Source organism: Alligator mississippiensis, chromosome 5, assembly GCF_030867095.1.
Source record: "Alligator mississippiensis isolate rAllMis1 chromosome 5, rAllMis1, whole genome shotgun sequence".
Lineage (NCBI taxonomy): Eukaryota > Metazoa > Chordata > Crocodylia > Alligatoridae > Alligator > Alligator mississippiensis.
Window position 1 is genome coordinate 34,724,884 of NC_081828.1, and position 20,007 is coordinate 34,744,890.

The 20,007-nt window shown below is 42.1% G+C and overlaps 1 protein-coding gene across 1 annotated transcript; it reads left to right on the top strand.

Annotated features, from left to right (window-relative positions):
* The first annotated feature begins 10,639 nt into the window (after nt 1-10,639).
* RWDD3 (RWD domain containing 3) lies at nt 10,640-19,372 on the top strand. Its single transcript, XM_006266546.4, has 4 exons — nt 10,640-10,795; nt 17,403-17,890; nt 18,549-18,664; nt 18,763-19,372. The coding sequence occupies exons 1-4, from the start codon at nt 10,711-10,713 to the stop codon at nt 18,875-18,877; spliced, it is 804 nt and encodes a 267-aa protein (XP_006266608.1). The 5' UTR covers nt 10,640-10,710; the 3' UTR covers nt 18,878-19,372.
* Nucleotides 19,373-20,007: the final 635 nt, after the last annotated feature.

Sequence of the window (20,007 nt, forward strand, 5' to 3'; positions counted from 1 at the left end):
AGTCGTGTGGCCCTTGAGTTGTGGGGAGCTGTGGTCCTTCCTTCCGCAGCAGCGGTGCCCCGCAGGCAGGCTACTAGTGGGCTGGGGCTCAGGGTCAGGGAAGAGTTAGATCAGTCCAGGTGCTGTCTCTAAGCTGGGGCAGCCCCCAGCCCACTAGCAGCCCATCCAAGGGGTGCCACCACTGCAGGGAAGGACCCAGGGCCCCCTGCAGCTCAGGGGCCACTCAGCCCACCAGTAGCTCACCCCCTGCCTGTGGGAGAGGCAGGCAGGCTTCGCAGAAAAAAAAAAGGATCGGGCCCCTTGCCACTTTTGCCTTCAGCAGGCACCTGCTGATGGCAGAAGTGGCAAGGGCCCCAGTCCTCTTTTGGCGGAGCCTGCCTGTGGCTAGGGGGCAAACTGCCAGCAGGCCAAGCAGCCCCTGAGCTGCAAGGAGGCCCTGGTCCTTCCCTTCGCAGCGGCGGCACCCCCTGGGGCCGCCCGGGTGGACTGCTAGTGGGTTGGGTGCTGCCCCAGCTTGAAGGCAGCACCCGGCCTGATCTAATGGCAGGTTTCAATTAAAAACCCACCATATCAATTTAGGGGGCATAGAATAAAACCCTGTGGGCTAAACCCTCATCACGTGTACAAGCACCCCACATTTCCCACTTCACAGACTGACAGTTGAGGCAACAGAAACTTAGAATGATGGGAGCAATTTGGGTACCTGAGCTGTGCTTTGTCAGTAACACTTTGATTCAGTAAGGAAACTTTTTAAAAAAGATGGAAATGTTTTTGCCGAGCAACTGGATCCACACTTTGAGGGTCTGGAGAAGTTAACATCATAGTGTTTTGTAGGACAAATTGTGCTGCACAAATGTTTTGCTATTTTGGAGAAGGTAAAAGTGTGAAGGAATAATTAAAAAAAATACCAAATATTTCTTTTACTTCATCTGTTAGGATTTTTTCAAGTATGTACAGGATATTTTCAGGGCATTCTTAGGTTATGTTTACACTGCACAATTCATCTGGGCTGTTACCTGGGCATTGGCCTCCATCTCCCTTCCATCATCCATACAGCAAAGCCCGTGGCTTATGCTTAGAGGTGCTTTAAACCTGGACTGCAGTGGACTGCAGTGTACTGCTTAACCTCTCAACATGCTAATGCAGTGGTACTCATCCTTTTTAGACTTGAGGTAGGCCTTGGAAAATTCCAGCTCTTAGCCAAAAACGAACAAAAACTATGGAAAAAGAGAGCAACTTTTATGTTGCAAACAAACCTGCACAACAGGTCAGAAAGTTTTTACCACTATGGATTTCTATTTGAAATTTACAGATTTGTCTTTTAAATTGGATTTGCACATGTAACAGTGCTGACATCACATGTCACCCTTGAAAGGATCTTAAGACACTGCATAGTGCTGTGACACCAGGCTGAGAATCACTGATTATAGTTTGATTAGCCTGACCCTTCAAGTGGTGTTGAAAATCATTGAGTGACCCAAAAATGCATCAGTATTCTGAGATGATAACTGATGGAAGTCCCTTTGTTTTCCATCTGGAGTTATGCAGAAAGGAAGCAGTTCTGTCAGACTATTATGCAGGTATGCATTTGAAGTACCAAGGAATAGTTAAACTTTACAATCTTGACTTTTCTTTTTTAAGGAGATTTTTGGTTAGCTCTAATCTGCTTATATATTTCTATAATAATGATTCCAGCAAATAAAAGATTTCCAGTTAATAAAAAGCTTCTTCTAGGACTATGAAACATCTCAGTCCTGTAACATTAAGAAAGGTGTACAGTGAGGATGCATTGTATTTCAGCAACCATTCAAGATGTATGCAGAGGCTATAACAAGGAAGCCTCTGTGCCGTATTTGTAATCTAAATTCTGTCAACAACATAAAATATGCTATAAATCTCATTTAATAGCTTTCACAGGACCAGAACTTCACAATATGCTTAATGCCTTCAACAATACCAGTAGGAATTATGCAGTGACAATAAATCTTAAGAAAGCTAACACTGTGACACTAAGCTAACTCAATACAGTACAAGGACAGCAACATTTGTTCCACCACTTGGCCATTACAGAACAAAGTACGAGGGTGTATGCTTAAAGACTTGGATAACGCTGGATGGAATGTAAAAAAGGAAGACTGCTATGGTGAAACTTTCATTCTCCATCTTGCACAAGTTTCTGCGTGGTAGAAAGGTCCTAAAATGTTATCTATGCCTGACCCTCCTATAAGTTTATGAAAGCTGAACTCTTTTAAAGCACTGCTGAGAGACAACCCAGAGCACTGGAATTTGGCATTAGAGGACACTTGAAAATTTTTTTTAGATCCCCAAAATCACAAAGGAAGAGATGCTGAGAAGAATGACCTTAGGCCAGGGGCGGGCAATTATTTTGGGCGGAGGGCCACTTACTGAGTTTTGGCAAGCCATCAACGGCCGCATGATAGGCAGCCAGGGGCAGATAAATATTAACTTTCTAAATTTTTTAGGGGTCCCGCAGGCCAGATGGAACAGCCTGGCGGGCCGCATCCACCCCCTGGGCCACATTTTGCCCACCCCTGCCCTAGGCTGTAAACAGACTTATTTGAAGCAATCCTGATTGTCTCTACACAGACAACCCTTCCCAGCTCCACTGCTGCTCCTCTTGCCGGTAGGTGGCCAGAGATAACAGAAGCCTAGCAGACTTGTCCCTAAAATATCTTGCAGTTAACTTGAATGACCTATAGTTGACATTGCTTTGTGCTTCTGCAAGTTCTGGGGATAAGTGTTAGCACATTCCTTCTCACAGGTACTCAAGAGGACAGTGGACTTATACTAGGGAGACCATAGGCTTTCAGGAGAAATGGGACCCTGAGGTGCTGTGAGAACTTGTCAGGTTTGCTGCTGCTGCAGGGTGAAAGTGTCCTGCATGCCCTGGTTTTCAGGAAACACCTTGGATGGAGCCGAAGTGAGAAGCAATTACAGCAGAAAGGCTTCCTTTAGTACATTATGCAGACGGACATAATGCTTCTGTTGCAGCTCTTCCAAGCTTGGCTCCGCTGTGCCTCCTGGAAACCCAAGATGTCTGGACTGTTCTACCCATGAGTGACTGGTGCCTCCTGCATCTGGTGGGGTGGGGCACCCGTAGAAGCCACCAATGGCAGCAGCCCTGTTGGGGGGCATCAGCCTTACCAACAGCATCAGTTTTGGCCATTGGGGGTGGTACCAGCCCTGTCAGGGGGCACGTGCACTCCCACGCATCCCCTACCAGTGGCTCACGGTTCTACCTAGCGGCAGTTACATCTGTCTCCAGGCTGCCATGGGATAAAATTGCCCTATGTACCTAAGTTTTCAGGAGCAACCAGGAAGAGCTACAGCAGAAAGCAGCGTGCTTGCCAGCTTGGCATCTGATCCCTGCCAGCCAAGTGTCCCCATACTCTGTACCATACAGGCTAAATTCAGGGTGGATTGTCCTGGGGTAACTGCGAGCAGAACTTGACCCAGTAGTTCCTGATTCCCACCAGGGACCTAGAGCTGCTTGGGGAGAGCCCACTGCTGCACTGGGAGCAAACATATACTTGACAAGGCATGGAGCACACTCCAAGCCAGGATGTTCCCTGAGAGGGTGAATATAATATAATGATGTAATCAAGTAATGGAATTAATAATATATTTATACTTATAATATTTTTAATAGATTAGTTGGGGTGCTGCTAAATTCTGAATAGTTTTGGAGGGGTACCTTGAGCCTAAAAGGGTTGAAAACCACTAGTTTACATCCTTGAGCACGGCTATTTGAAGTTCTAGATAAAAGAACATCTGTCTTCAGATATATAGTCCAAAATCACCAAATAATTCTATGTTAGCACTTTTAATATCAGGTAAATACAAGGGAAACCAGGAAATGGAGGAAGAAGGTCAAATAGGTTGAATGCGAGATAGAACGGTATCCAAAAGACTATGGATGTTTTACAGCTTCGTGATGATTAAAGGATGGAACATGGTGATCAACAAGTCTCCACATTAGAGAGACTATTTGAAGGAGAAGACTGGTATTAGTGAGGAAGTCCCTGTGGGGAGTGTGGTAAGAGGCCTTGGCCACCTCTCAGGGTGTTTGATGGCAAATTTTCACCAGATGGAATTGATTATGAAAGGACTCTTAAATAGTTCCTAGGTGAGTCGTTAAATTTACTGACTAATTAATTCCATTTCTTGTCTTTTTGTGTGTCCAGGACAGAAGCTGGAAATCTGGAATTCTACAACTATTGATATAGTCAAGCTGATCATTATTGGTTATTGTTGTTTTTCCACCTTTACCCTCATTTCCTTGTAATCTTCCTGGGACAAGGACTATTTTTTTACTATGTGGCCATCAGTGCCTAGCATAGTGGGGCCCTGCTTTCAGATTAGGGCCTTTAGGAACCAGCACAATACAAATAATCAAGTGAGGTACCAATGTAGTATATAGGAATCACCTTGCACACTACTACAATTCAGTATCTCTTATTTTAGTTCATATGTGTTTTATTCCCCTTGACCTGCTAAATAGCATCAGATACTTTCTAAAATAGAAGCTCTTGATCCTTTGTCTCCATATACTGCAAGGAGAGAGAGAATTAAAATTAGTAAGGGCCTTCAGGTATTTGGTTACAGAAATAAGAGCAGAAAATACTGGGTTGTATTCTCAGAACTATAATACTAGCTGTGCTTGTGTGTTTATCTCCTTCCCTTCCCTATCTTTCTTTACATCCACATACACTTTTTTAAACTAAAACACTAGCAGGTTTCAAGAGATTTCTAGCAAACAACTTCACCGTGTAGTTCTGCCTCCATTCAAAGGAAATATTATGGGCTATTTGCTATTCAGTGTTATTCTATACAAGATAAATTGCAGTCAGAAAAGTCTTGTCAAGTAGTTTCCATTTTAAATACCAGATTTTTTACAGTGAATTGACTAAATACTAGTATTCTTGGCAATGTTAAAATAAAGCACTAGGTTTAGGGCTTGGGTTGGATATCAAATCACTTTCTGTACTCAGTTCCTTTAAAAGTATGCCATGAAAAGTATTTGATCCTCAACTGTTAGGAATGATCCCAGGTACTCTTATAAAAGTGACAGCTGAATCCGTTCAGATTTACTAACAATCCATCAGACTGTACAAAAATGGAGGGACAAATTAGAATACCTGAGCTTTCTCAAATATAAGCCATATGGGGTGTAGGAGCATGCGGGTGTGTGTGTGGATACATGGGGTGTGGGTGGGTATGGGGCTTGTGGGAGGCTGTGTGTGGGGGAGGGTAGCTGGGGTATGTGAGGGCATGTGGGTGTGGGAGTCTGCATGTATGGCAGTGCAAGGAGGGCTGTGGGTGCATGTATATGGTGGGGTGTGTGGGACTCACCCTATGAACACACACACACACACACACACACACACACACACACAAGTCCCTCCCTACACCCCCCAACCCCAGGGTACTGACATGGCCCCATGCTTCAGTGGATGCAGCCGGGAGCCAGGTGGTGCTGGAGCAGTGCGCAGGCAGGGAAGTGGCTAGGGCTGGGCTGGGCTGGGCTGGGCTGCTCAGTCCTGCTGGTTTCCCCTGGGTCCTACTGCCCCCATCTCCTGTCATCTTTGAGAGGCAGCCAGGAGCAAATAAATATTAATTTACTACATTTTTAGGGGCTCTGTGGGCCAGACAGAATGGCCTGGTGGGCCGTATTTTGCCCACTTCTGAGGTAGAATCGTAGGGTTAGAAGGGACCTCAAGGATTGTCAAGGGTACCCCCTAATGTACTTGCTTTTCGATCTGTAACTCAATAGAGAAACTTACTAGTGATTGCTGTTATGACATCTAATTTGAAGATGCAAAATAGGCCCTTCCAAACTTGTTGAGCTTCAGCATGGAAATCTCAAGTGATATATTCCTAGCACGCATGAATTGGGTGACTTGTGGTTTCTTATTTCAGCTAAGGCTACAAATACCGTATGTGTTTACCATATGTTTTCCAGCTTTGTCCCAGTAACAAATGACATAAGATCTTTATACAAATTTTTTGCATCAGATCAATGGATAACCTGTTTAAGTCACTTTAGTCATATTTTCATAATATTTCAGAATGTCAATATAGCAAGGGTGTTCTTATTAACACATAAAGTCCCACAATTTAAATAGATCCAGCAAATACTTACACATGTAAGTAACTTTACAGAAGTGAATAGATTTATTGATCTCAAAGAGTCAATGTGTGCATGTAAAGCTTTTCATGTATGAGTTTATCAGAAAGAAAAAATAATTATTGTGATGGATGGTACTACTGTTTTGGATCCACTTGTTTGTCCACAGAATGCCCAGTAAAGGACATTTATTGTTGTGCAGAATAAAAAGCTGATGTCCTTCTTATTGTTAAACTATGTATTGCACAAGAAGATATTCTTCTTTCTCTTGAAGTGAGAAGATCCAGCACACAGGGCTCGCAATGGGTCTTGAAGTTTGGTAGCAGGAAGTTTGGCAGCAGTGTTAATTGCCTTTATATTTTTTATATATAAATGCTAGTGAGTAATGGTGCAGCCTATAATTTGCTAGGGTGGATAATCACAGTGAAAGGAGAGCATATGTCTGACTGTACTTCTTTAAGAACTGTGGGGATATTAGCGTCTTGACAAAGTTTTAGGTATTTATAGATTGAAGCGTGTATTGTGTTTGCTGTGTCAGGTAAAGTGGAAGATATTGGCATCATTGGAGTTAAATCAAATTATGACAGGATGCCAAAGCTATTTAAAACAGACTGACTCAGAAGAGCTGAGAAATGTTGAACTTATTTCCCATGTGTTGCTAGGAAAGCATCCATTTGGAGAAGTGAGTGCAGCTAATGTTATTCTATCAAACATCACAATATTTGAAGATTTTTTTAAAAAGGGGAACACAGATCTTGACTTCCAATTTAATAATAATAGAATATGAAGGCCAGGCTGTAACTGAAGAAGTTCATTTCAAATTTAAATATTTAGCATTTTCACTGGTCTGTGAATACAAGAAAAATTATTACATTAAGATGGAATTTAGATCTTTGACATGAAGCTGATATTTTCATAGGGTGAAAAATATCAAGCTGACATTATACTGTCTCATTTGATGACTTCCAAATGTCAGAGTGCAGTAACTTATTCATGGGGACCTCAATGTCTTGTGATAGTGTCAATTTAAAAGACATTTACATTGACTTCTTTTTTTTTTAATTTAAACATGTAAAATGGAATATGCAAAGTGTATGAGGAAACTGCGGGGAGGCGGGGAGGGAAGACTAGTGGCAAGAAAGTTCTTAATAATAGAATGAGGCCCTTTTAAGGCTAATTTCCACGGATGCCTTCCTGACAGCTTCAGGTACTACCTAGCAGCACTTTTGACAGCTCTAGTCTTGGTGTTTTTCACATTACTTCACTCACTCCAGCTGAGCCGCCCAATATTTCTCATTATTTTAACGGAATTTAAAGAATTAAAATAGCATTCAGTATGCTTTTTAAATAATAAATTTGTAATAAAAATAAGCTGCACTGGTAAGTCCATTTTTGTGCAGTCTTTATTATAATCTGCTAGAACTGGAGTGTGGCAATTTTTAAATCCTGAATATATTGAACAGTATGTCATAGCTCTTCATACTACATTGGTGATGATTATAAACAGAACTCCAGGCATACAGAGATAGCTTGGAAGGATTTCTCGAGGTTTTGATCAAGAGAGGAAGAAAGGTCTTATGCTTGGTCTTATGCTTGTCACTGGATTAAGCTGCAGGAGACTGATTCTTGGCTCTACAACAGACTTCCTGAGTGATCTTGACCAAACTACCTAGCGGTATGGAGAGATGGACATATAAAGTGCCTCAAACTCAGCTTTTTTTTTTTTAGGGGGTTTAATTTGTAGCACTTCGGTAGTGTACAGATGTACAATTGCCTCCCAGCTAAAGCATCATTGTGAAGCCCGTCAGAATAATAATTCATCCAGAGTCGTTCTTGTATGGCTTGGGCCAATTTGTAGACCTAGAACATTGCATGTCATCTGTCCACATTATTTTTATAGCACTATAAAGTTGCTTAAAGCACTATACATGTTATTTCTGTCTATGCCCTTGATCTCTCTGCACCTCTGTTCATCATCTGAGAGATGAACATAACAAACCTTGCACCCTTGGCCATTTAAATTGTATGGTCCTCCAGGAAGGGACTATCTCCTGCTGTGTACATATACAGAACCTTGGTTTTGTTCAGTAGGTACTAATGCAATACAGTTTTATTGATGTTTTCAGTATATATTGTGATTAAAAGCAATATTTTAAAAGGAAATAAGGCTATGAAACCTGACTTTGCACTTGCCTAGGTGGTTCAGTAGTAACTATTACAGAAGTGCTCTTTCACATGGGCAGCAATTAGAAAAGCACTCACTAACACCGATAAAATGCCTGTCAACGTCCCTTTTTTTAACTCCAGGTTTTTATGGGTTTATAATTCTACTTCAAGCATTCAGTGTGGGTTGGAAATTGGCATGCAAACTTTTAAACCTGGGAACAGTTTTATTTTTAATCACCTGCATACAGCAGTGCACAAATATCTTAACTGCTTTGGAGGAATTTTTTTTTTTAATCTCTCAGAAAAATACTAGCTTTAGATTTGAATTTGGAGGAGATTGTGGTAATTGTTTGGAATAAAAAACTACAAGTCACTAATGGGTCAGCTAAACTGGTTGTTTTGGGCATTCATGATAGAATAGTGATCATTGCCCAATCCTTTTAAATCTGGAGACAGATATCTTAATACATTATTTATTGTGTATTGGTCTTAGTCCAGTTCCTAATGGATGGTTGTCTTAGTTCCAGAACAGCACCACTGAGTGGTATTTTTGGCACAGAATGGTATATTTGGCACTGAGACCAGCCTGCAAGTTGGTTGTTATATTATGAAGGCTGAGCTACCTCAGTGGTGGTCTTTCTTTGAGGCTTGCTGGCAGGAGATTAGGGAGAAGTTACTCAGCTGCTATTTCTACTCATGGACCTAAATCCATGAGGCTGTTCCATGGACCCGAGTCAGTGAGCCTGTGGAAGTCCTGGCATGCCAAGGACTGAAGTCACGGGCTTCTGTGACCCAAGTCAGGGGTGTTGGTTGCAGCCGTGTTGGTCTAAGCACGCAGGCAGGCAGGGTTCTTTGGGTAGATTTGGTCTCTTATCAGACCAACTAAATAGTTGGAAAAAACGTTCTTTGCAAGTTTTTGGGTGCAAATGCCCTTCTTCAGGCATGTGTGCCCGAACGTGTCTTGGGTAGATATCACATCCACCCAAAGAACCTTGTGTACCTATGACCTATGTCAGTGGTTCTCAGCTTTTTTAGACTCAAGCAACCCATTGCTAGACTTGACACCTCCCAGAAAATGTCAGCTCTTCATTTTCACTCCTTTTTGGCCACAGAAAAATAATGAGTGATTCTGATGTGGCAAAGAACTTGGAAAGACCCAAACAGGTCACCATGTTCCTAACACTGGATTCTTCTTTGAAATCTCTGGGTTCACCTTATGAACCATGCTTGCATGCTTAACAGGACTAACACTGTGCGGCACCCTGTGGCACCCCTGAAAGGCTCTCTCGGCTCTCCAGGGTGGTGCGGCACCAGGCTGAGAATCACTGATCCATGGTGGGGGCGGGGCAGCTAGGGCAGCTCCACTCCTCTGCACTCTTGCCTAGGTCAGAGGTCTCAGGACTCTGCAAGGGGCATAAGAAACCTGAGGCAGCTACCAGGGCCTTCAAGGAGCCCTGCTCAGGGGTGGCTTGCTTGCCTGTCATGAGGAAGACCCTAGAAAAGGTAGGCTAAAAAAGCTACACCCAAACCCAATTTGTCCAGCCAAAATGAAATAAAGTGACTCATGTTGGAAACTTGTGACAAAACTAGGCTTGCTAGCCACAAGTGGATTTATCAGGCAGCTGCCTAGACCTCTTATGCCTACACCATGATCCAGATGATCAGGATCGTATAGAGACAGAGAGGCTATATCTATCTATCTATAGATATATAGAGAGTGTGTGTGTGTGTGTGTGTAGTTTTGTCTAGAATATATAGACTATATCCTAGGTCTATAGGACCAGAGGTTACCTATATAGACCAGAAGTTCTCAAACTGTGGTCTGCGAACCCCGTTTAGGGGGTCTGCAGAAAAGTTGTGGAACAATTGAGAATATCTGTACTTGTAATGTAAGACTAGTGATAGTAAGATATGAGTTGTGTGCTTTGATTTGTAGAACAAAAAACATTTATTAAGTGGTCTGCGGAGACCCTCAGCAATTTTCAAGTGGTCTGCGAAAAGAAAAGTTTGAGAGCCACTGTTATAAAGTTTAGTCTAGTGTGTCTATAGAGTGTATATAGAGAGAGAGTATATTATCTATATAGTCTAATTACATCTATATACTAGACTCTACATACACACACACGACTAAACTATATGGTACATGTACGTGTATATAGAGCTATGTATACAGCTGTATACACACACAGTGTATGTACAGCACGTAACCACGGAAAGCGCCGTAGGCTGGTGTCGGAGCAGGGGCGCTCGGTGTGGGTGCGGGCGGATCGGCCCCGCCCCGCCCCGCCCCGCCCCAGCCCCGCCCGCTGCAGTCCGGGCCGGCGCCGAGCCGCGCGCGTGTGTCTCGCGGCGCTGCGGGCAGGGGGCGCGGGGCGAGGTCGAGCGGCACTGGCAGCATGTCGGCGCTGGCGCTGGAGGAGCTCTCGGCGCTCGCCGCCATTTACTGCGAGCCGGACGAGTGCGAGGTGCTGGCGGTGTCAGGTGACTCCCCGCCCCTGCCCGGGGCCAAGCGGTACAGGGGGACCCCCCCCCCCCGAGTCCTGGCTCGCAGAGCGCTCTGCCCGCTAGGCGGCGCAGGCCCGGGCCCTCACGAAGGCACCTGGGGGGAGGGAGCCCGCGAGCCGCCCCCTGTGTGTCTGCTCCGTGGGAAGAAGGAGCCGTTTGTCTTGAGCCCTGCCCTGCGCCTCAGTCAGTCACTGGATGTGGGCCTGCACCGAAGGATCCTGCAGTAAAGATCCCCAGAAAAGCAGCAAGCCTTCCCCTAAGACTCCCAAGCATCGCCCTTGCACCCATTGGCGACGCGTAGAGGGTGCGCGCAGGTGCACGTGCACCCCCTGCGCATGGCAGCGCACCCCCTCAGACAAGGCGCTGCCGATACTGCCAGCAGTGTCTGCGGGCAGTCTGCGATCGCTGCCGGCCGCACCAGCCGCTGGTTGGTGTTCGCCACCCCACACCCACCACCAACAGCTCCTCTTGCTGCCACCACGGTCCCGCAGCCGCCAGCACCTGCAGGAGCTCACTGCGCCAGCCCGGCCTCCAGGGGCACGCAGCGTTCATGCTCACACCCCCCATCTGTCGCCAAGCAGCTACCAGCCGTCCCAGCTCCATGTCAGCCACTGAACTGTGCTCATGCCTCTGACGCGTGTGCTTCCACTCTGCTGCCGGGGCTTTTGGTTGTAGCCGTGTTGGTTTAAGGACCTGAATGCTTGCCTAAAATCTTTTTTCCAGCTATTCGGTTGGTCTAATAAAAGATATCGCTGAAGCAACCTTGCCTGCGCTCCGCTGCCAAGCGCCTGTTGGCTTTTCAGGCCTGTAACTTAATGCGGTGCTGGCTGTCGGGATTTGCTTCCTGTAGCAAGTAGTGGTAGTTTGGGCTGTCATTCCATGCTTCCCCACTGCAAAAGAGCCTGGCAAGTGACCCATTTAATCATTTGTGGTTCAGACAGGGGTCTTTTGAATGTTAGTTTTCTACAGTGTATCTTTATGATTCAGAGCTTTGCTACAGCAGTCGCCATGAGTTTTACTCTCCCCAGGGTCCTTGGGTTCTTCGTGTTAGTACTGGGAGGCCTGGATCATAACAATGAATCACATCAGCCTTTAGAAAAGCATAGCTACATAAGCAGATATAGCAGGGCTACAATCCTTTAGTGCAAGGGTAGGCAACCCCTGGCATGGGTGCCAAAGCATGGTGCGAGAAGGCATTTTGTTTGACACAGGTGCTTCAGGGCAGATGGCAGGGAAGGGGCCAGGGGTGCCATGCCAGCAACAAGGACTGGGCCCCTTATGGCTTCCCCACCATGTGCCCCGGCACGCCAACATCGTACAAGTCAAGGTTGTAGGTGTTTTTAGCACTGCCCAAAAACATTGCTGACCCCTGCTTCAGTATTTAGTTGATGTAGCTGTTCCTGTGCATCTGGGGCCTAAATGGCAGTCGCTCCTGTCTTGTGCCTGAAGAAGGCTCTGATTCATGGATCAGAGATGGCGTTGTGCCGTGGTTGTTTCTCATCTTCTGGAGCTGTGCAGGGCCTGCTTTGTATAATTTTGACAGCATTCCAGACACTGCTTTCCAGGTTTATTGGATGCTGAGAATAATACACCAGTCAGGCCCTGCACACTGGAGGCTAGGACTAGGGTATTTATAGGGTCCTTACACCAATTCTTCTGTAGCAGCTGGGACTGCCTTCATGTGCTGGGTCCAGCTGTGGACCAACCTCACATGCCAACCCAATCTGGCATGTGGGGCTATGTCATCTGGCCAGGGGGCTCCCCATGGGTTGGGAACTTTGGCAGTGGGGGGCCGGTGGCATTGTTCATTGCTATGGCTCTTCAGTCACCAAATTTCTAGATCTGTGGGGATTTGTTTTTCTTGCATATTATGTGCCACCAATTTTAACCAGCTGGATTGGGGGGTAGGGTGCAGATTATATGCAAAAAAATATGGTATCTAAATTACCTTGATATTCTGTGTCTTTTAGGGCAAAGCAACTTTTAGGATTTGTTAGTCTTTTATTTCTGTTGTTGTTCTTTGCTGGAATCCAGAAAACCTTCTGGGTGAGAACACTGGTTGCTGATTTATTTTGTGTGGGAATTTCCTCTGCATTTCAAAGAAGTGTAAAATCCCTGAGTTTGCATAAACTGAAGTATTTTGGTATCTATTTGCTTGTGCTTTTAACTTCCTTAAACAGTGTAACTTGTCGTTATACACACTGCACAGAAAGATTTTCCATTAAGGCTGTTCCGTTAAATGAAAAGATCCCTGAAAAGTTTAGGGTGATTTTTGTGTAGAGCCACAGGATCAGGAAAGAGGAAAGCTTTTGCACAGGTCTTAGTATACTATAAGCTTTAGTGTCCCAAGGTTTAACAATACAACACTTAAGATGCAAATGATGGGGTTTTTTAAATTGAAAATGATGTGTCGATGAATTTAAATAAGCTAATTACAGTATGTATATCTTACTTTGCATGCCTATTTGGAAAGATTAGTATTATAGATTGAATTCCATAATTTATTTGTTACTCACTCACTCCTTTCCAGTTTGCTCAGAAATCTTCTAATAACAATATACTTATAAATTCAAAGCTTATATTTTTGTAGGTACCTCTTTCAGTATTTGAAAAGTGACTGTATGTATGGCATAGAATTCCTTTGGATGTGAGTTGAAAGGACTTGTCTATTTGACATGGAAAGAAAAAGGAAAAATCTGAAGTATGATTTCAGATACTTTCTTTTCTGTGAAATCAGTATGTGAGCATATGGGAGCTGTTTCTGTAGCGTCCAGTGAGAAGTCAAGGTTGTTCATTATCTTTTTTCTGTAGTATGCAGCCCCTACCTGTAAAACGGCCATCATTGTATTTTGACAAACTGTAAATATATTTTGGATTATATATTTTAAATTTTCTATGCATAAAGAGTTTTGTATCAGTTCTCTGATATAAGTGAGCATGGCTAGTTTTGAATGCCCTTTTTCTTGACATCTCAGGATGATGCACCTTGAGATTTGCTACTGCACTGCTTCTTTCAGATTAGTTCACCATCATAGCAATGTGCTTCACTCAGTGAAAGGTGTGAGCTTGTTGCAGGCTTATACGTATGATCACTGCAGCATGACATTCTTGCCAGAGGGATATGGTTGGCTTGTCTGTTTATCCATCAGTTACTTCTGAGTCAGTGGCATCTGTGATGACAAATTAGTGACAGCACACTAGTAGGATTACCAGAAAGGTGATATTTTTTTCTATTGCTGTAATTAAGCTGGTAATAAATTATTCTTCAATTGACTTTTTAGTCTATGAATTTTAAAATGCACTTACAACTTTGTTTAAAGTAAAGTGGTGCATGGGAAGAATATAAAATACTTAGTACTGTTAGGGCAAATAGGCGATCACTTCTCCTGTGAGTCTACCTGCTGTGGTTGTGTTTGTGGAAGTAGAAGTTAAAAGGAGGAAGTTGTGCAAACAGAGCTGAAGGTATATGCAGCGTGTTGCAGCATGCAGAAAGGAGGGGCACAAGGGAGCTGGCAGTGAGGTTGGAAGATTTACTGCTTGGTGGATCCTTCTGTTGCCTTTCCAAAGTGGAGATCATAGAGGGGCTTGATAGCAGATTTGTGGCTTTGGCTAAGGATTTTACCTTCCTCTTGCTTCTGCCCACTTCCATGTCTGCCTACTTAGTTAATGATGAAGACCAAAGCTTTATTGCCACTCTGATATTTGGAATATTTTATTTGGAAGGCAGTGTGGGAATGACTTGTGTGGCTCAAAGGATTGGAAATGAGGTGTAGGGTCCTTCTTTACTAGTTTGAATCTGGCAAATGATGGTGATGAGCAATGGGATGATAGTTTGACTGCTGTCTTATAGTGTGTGAGAGACCCCCACAAAGGCTTTGCTTCAGTTTCTAGCAATCAGGTGTTCCTGTGATAGAAAATAAACTTCCTAATTGCTTAGATGGAAGTTGCATGTGATACTTGGATTGTAATCTGTTCAGGCAGGGCCTGTTTCATCAATGGATGCATACATGAACAGAGTTTAGGAGAGTGGGGCTGGAGTTTCTAGATGCTTCTGCAAAACACACAATATAATAATAATAAGAAGAAGAAAAAGAAGCAGTTTCAGCAAATAAACCAAAGATGTATGGGAATGAAAACTGAATTTCTGTCTTATTCTGCTAAGTGAGCTCCCTGGTTCAGACTTGAGACTCCTTGCCAGTTTTGTGAGGCAACAACGGAATAGCTCCTAGCTGTAGATGAACCTGGGTATTGTCTATGCTAGGAGTGGATACTTCAGAGGCTTAAACTCATGAGAGGTGCCAATTTATGTGAACACAAACCTTGATTTTACAAAAATCTTGGTGTATTCAGAGGAGTCAAAGGAAGCAAGAGGCCAGGTCCTGTTGAAAGTGAATGGCACTTTGAATATCTTGGTCCAAGCACAGAAGAGTCAAATTAACTCTGGGCATCAGCAGATGCAACTCCATTTAATTCAATAAAGTTGTATTTGCAAGCGCTGGTGTGCATTTCAGGGTGCCAGTGACTGTACCTGGAGACTTTTCTGATTTTAATCTTAGTGTTCAATCATACAATCTGAAGGGTTTATTTTATTTCATGATTACTGTGTTCATGAGGGTTCTTTGTCCAAACCAGGAGGGAAGTTTTGCAACAAACCTCTTGCTGAGTTCTTAAAAGAACTCTCAGGTTCTTTCACTTACAAAGCACGGGTCAAGTATTATAGAGGGCACTGGGTTGGTTATCACTTTCAGCAATAAAAATAAGGCATAATTCAACTATCTGTCATGTAAAAGGAAAGTAAAACATGGATGGGGAAGAAGATGACAAATCACTTCACAAGAATTGTTGCTCTACCTTTCAAATTTGTCTTCTGCTCCTATTGAATGAACCAGTCTGACATTTTAGCAACTTTTTTTAAAGAAATGAGGTGAAATGTTTGGAACATATCAAAGAAGTTAGAGTAGATCTGAAGAAGAGCTCCTTTAATCTAACACTTTTTCCTCTTATTGCAGTGTAGCAAAAGTTGGTGAAGTCTTTGGCCCATCTTCACTTAATGATTTTTTGTGTTGTTTTTCTTTGTATCACATCTTAATCAGAAAAAGGATTTTACAAGAGAAACTATTCCATGTGCAGTTTCCAAATTCACTGCTTTTGATCAAGATTTATCACATGAAACAGTCAGTGTTATTCTTACATGAGCTATCTAGACCAATTATAGGACCTTGTTCCAGCTCTCCCAGAACAAGGTGGCTTTTAGCCTATGTTTCTTATTAGGAGGTGTTCCTTTCTAGATCATCGAGTATAATTCTGTTATGGAAAGTAACTGTATTCCCAGATAAAAAGTTCAGTTTGAATTTAAAAATTTAGAATTGAACTTAAGAATATACTGCATATTAATGATATGTAACACTCAGAAGAAGCATGCAATTGTTTCAGAATATTGTGTTGTATTCATAGAAACATCAACTAAAAGTTGAATTTGATTAAACTTTATTTAACACATTAAGATATGACATACAGATTTAAGATAGCCAAACAATTTTAACTCGCCTCTACCGACACCCACTAATATGAATACGCGGAACGTATTTTAGTGTCTATGATCACAGATCATATTAAGCTCATTTGAAAAACGCATTTCCTGGGGTGTCACTAAAGGACAGAAATAGGGTTATCCTAGTGTCTGTCTATTTCTACTGAAGGCTGTGGTTTTGCATAAGTTTAACCATTTGAATTTGGGCTGCAGAACATTTATTACTTCTAATAATCCACAAGCCAATATAGATTTGTGAATTCAAGCAGAAGGCAGGGCAGGGAGTCACCTTGAAGACTAACTCATTCAGAAAGGGATAAACTTTTGTAGGCCACAGCCTACCTGGTCAGGTGCTATCATAGTATTCCTCAGACCTATCTGAAGTAGGCTGTAGCCTGTGGAAGCTTATCCCTTTCTGAACAAGTTAGTCTTTAAGGTGCCACCCTGACCTGCCATCTGCTGAACTTCAGAATAACATGGCTAATCTATCTGTACACATGAATTCAAGAAAAGTTTGAAAACACACCATATGTAAATTAAGTAGATTAATTTTGGAAATTTCTAGAAGCCTGAAACCCCACAATGATATTTGAGAATCGCCTTTCAGTGTAAAAGTCCACTTTAAGGGTTAATTTTCAAAAATACAGCTGCCTACCTTGGCATGAGGTTGATGCTAAAACTGCCATAGATTTCAGGAAGAGCAGAGTTAGTACTCTTAGAGCTGAGTGCTTTTGAAAAATCTTTATTTCCATTGTCCTCACTGTTGCTACTCAGGTACAGTTTTTTTTACTCGGGGGAGGAAGAAAGAGCATCCTTTGTTACCGACTTGCCTAGGTGTGAATAACATTTTAAAAACGTTATTTATTTCCTTCTGGGATGTAATGTAAGTGTTGTGTTTTAGGATCTCTGGTAGATAAGGGTTGATACAAGTTATCATTTGCAAGAGAATTCAGAATTACTCTGTTCTTGCAATTGATGCTTTTATGAAAGACCTTACTAATGTAGTATTTAAGTCTGGAATGCAACTCATTATTATTTTTTGATTCCTTCCAGAGACGCATGGAATCACATTTAGAATTCAAACCAGGGTGAAAAGACTTCCGGATACAGACATACTGTTAAAGCTGTTGTTTCATTTACCAGTTAGTTACCCATCAACTCCACCAAATATCTCCGTTGACTCGGAACAGCTTACCAGGGCCCAATGTATGGATGTGAAAGAAAAATTGCTTGAACAAGCAAAGAGGCATCTTTCGGAACCCATGGTACATGAGCTGGTTCTCTGGATACAACAGAATTTTAATCATGTCATAGGGCAATTGGAAACTTCAGTTTGCAATGAAAAAAGTATTTTGTCAACAGGTACAAGTACAGAGGATGGTATTTGGACTGTCCTTTTGCATTTAGACCACATGAGAGCTAAGGCAAAATATGTCAAAACTGTGGAAAAATGGACTTCAGATCTAAGACTGACTGGAAGACTGATGTTTATGGGCAGAGTGATACTGATTCTTCTGCAAGGAGACAGAAACAGCATTAAGGTGCACTAGTCCTTTTGATTTATTGTTGAATACTGTGGGTCTGAATACCTTGTGCGTGTGTTTTTCTAACATTAACAGTTTTGGAAGCAGATTGGTCATCAGGGATATCTGTATGACCTGCAATCTCCCTATGTTAGTAAGCTTCAGTTTTCTTTCAAAGAAATTTAGTTCATGCTTCTTCATTGTGTTTCACTCTCCAAGCTGCTCTAATTAAAGCACCCCTACCCCTCCCACCTCTGGAGCATGTGTAAAAACACCCTAAGTGTCCAGCTACACCTTTGAGTGTTCTTTCCTGTTTGTGATTGAGTCCTTGCTTGCCACTTAGACCACCATGAGCTCACCCTGAATGCTCTTGGAGTTTGATCTTCTCTTCTCTACATGTACAAAACTCCCAGGGTTTATTGCTTGCAGTGGCATGTTTGGGCCTTTTTAAAGTAGCTTTCCAGCAGGGCACTTAAGAATATGCTCTACTTTAAGCCTAGTAAATAGTACCATTGATTTTGATCAGACACTAAATATTTTGGATCAACACTTTTTAAGTTGTTTGCTATGTTCTGAAATAGATTCTGTGGATCGTTTTAGATTTACTATAGATCCTTAAATGTTACCTAATGTCTTTGAGGTTTATTTAATATTCTGTTCTATTTTTGTTATTTAGGAATACTTGATTCTTCAGAAAACCTCTAAGGTAGATGTGGATTCAAGCGGAAAGAAATGCAAAGAGAAAATGATTAGTGTACTCTGTGAAACAAAAGTACAGACACAGCACAAAAGGTATAATTTAGTACTGTTATGGATAGAAAAGCAACTGAATCGATAATTATATTCTGACAAATGTAGGCACGTTCATGAGTTTTTCTTGTACAATGTAGGTATCAGGCATTTGAAGTCAAAGAATATTCAACGTTGGATGAACTGCAAAAAGAATTTGAAGCTGCAGGACTCAAGGAGCTTTTCTCTGAGTTTGTGACTGGTCTGTTAAAATAAGTGTGAAAGAAAACACTTTAACCTTTGACTAAAACAGTAGTTGAGTATATCAAGTGGATGTCGGGAGAAGATAAAATGAAGTTTCTGTTGGTGAACAACTCTAAGGCTGCTCTGCAAACCTGTCAGAAAAAAACATCTTGAAAGAAACAAAAGGCAATTCACATGTTATGGAAAAGAGTTTTTGACTTTATGCACTGACAAATTTTGCCAGGAAATGTTGAGCTTAAACATAAGTACTTATATGTCAACACGAAGGATGATAGGGAAAATCAACATTCTTCTTTTCTGGGACTCAGAACTATTCTATCATCAGTTAAACTCTGTTTTAATAATATCTGCTTGCTTTCTTCTGCTTTTGATTTGATCCTCATGAGGTTGTTTTTTCAACTTGGACAGGTAAAACAAAATCCATTAGTTTACTTTTAAATGGATTTAAAAAAAAGAACATGAGTTATACATGTATAATAAATAAATAAATATGGTCTATAAACATAAGTTAGAAATGTGTTTGTTTTTAACTGTTCCAAATACTGCCTACCTGTTGGCCCTCAGATCATTTCTACACCTCTCTTCCTTTTGTGTTTCTCCATTAAACATTTTATAAATTATTTAAATAGCAAACTTTAAGGTTCCATTTATAAAAATACCAGGATGGAAAAAATTAGGTGTAAGCTGGTTTGTAACTTCTTGCTGTTATGCTCTATTCTGGCAAGTATAGGAGCTCAGTGTCAGGCAGGTGGCCTCTGCTGGCAATGAGCCTAGAAATCATTAAACTTCTTGTAAAATTCTGTTTACAAATAGTTGTGTAGCTTTATAAGATTTGAAGTTCAGGTTCGATTAGGTTGCTAATCTGTTTAAACTTATGTGTAGATAGGGTCTGATCCTGAAAAGGTAAGTGTTGGCGCAGCCTCTGAAATTTATGTGGACATAAGGGTTCATACTTGCTTATTTATTAGCAGAAGATGAATCCTGACTTAGCTGAAATATTTGGAGATATGACTCTGGATAGTCACTGCAACAAGAAATCAGCATGCGTTATTTCATGTCTTTTCAAACTTTATAACTATTTGGACATCTTTTAATGATAGCTATAACTTTCAAAAGTTCAAGTCTGAATTTGGAACTAAAGA

Bases quoted from the DNA above. Each gene is read 5' to 3' on its own strand.
- RWDD3 (XM_006266546.4), top strand. From the start codon at position 10,711: ATGTCGGCGCTGGCGCTGGAGGAGCTCTCGGCGCTCGCCGCCATTTAC. The intron at 17,891-18,548 runs GTGCACTAGTCC...TTTGTTATTTAG, and splicing joins GAGACAGAAACAGCATTAAG to GAATACTTGATTCTTCAGAA. The intron at 18,665-18,762 runs GTATAATTTAGT...TGTACAATGTAG, and splicing joins GTACAGACACAGCACAAAAG to GTATCAGGCATTTGAAGTCA.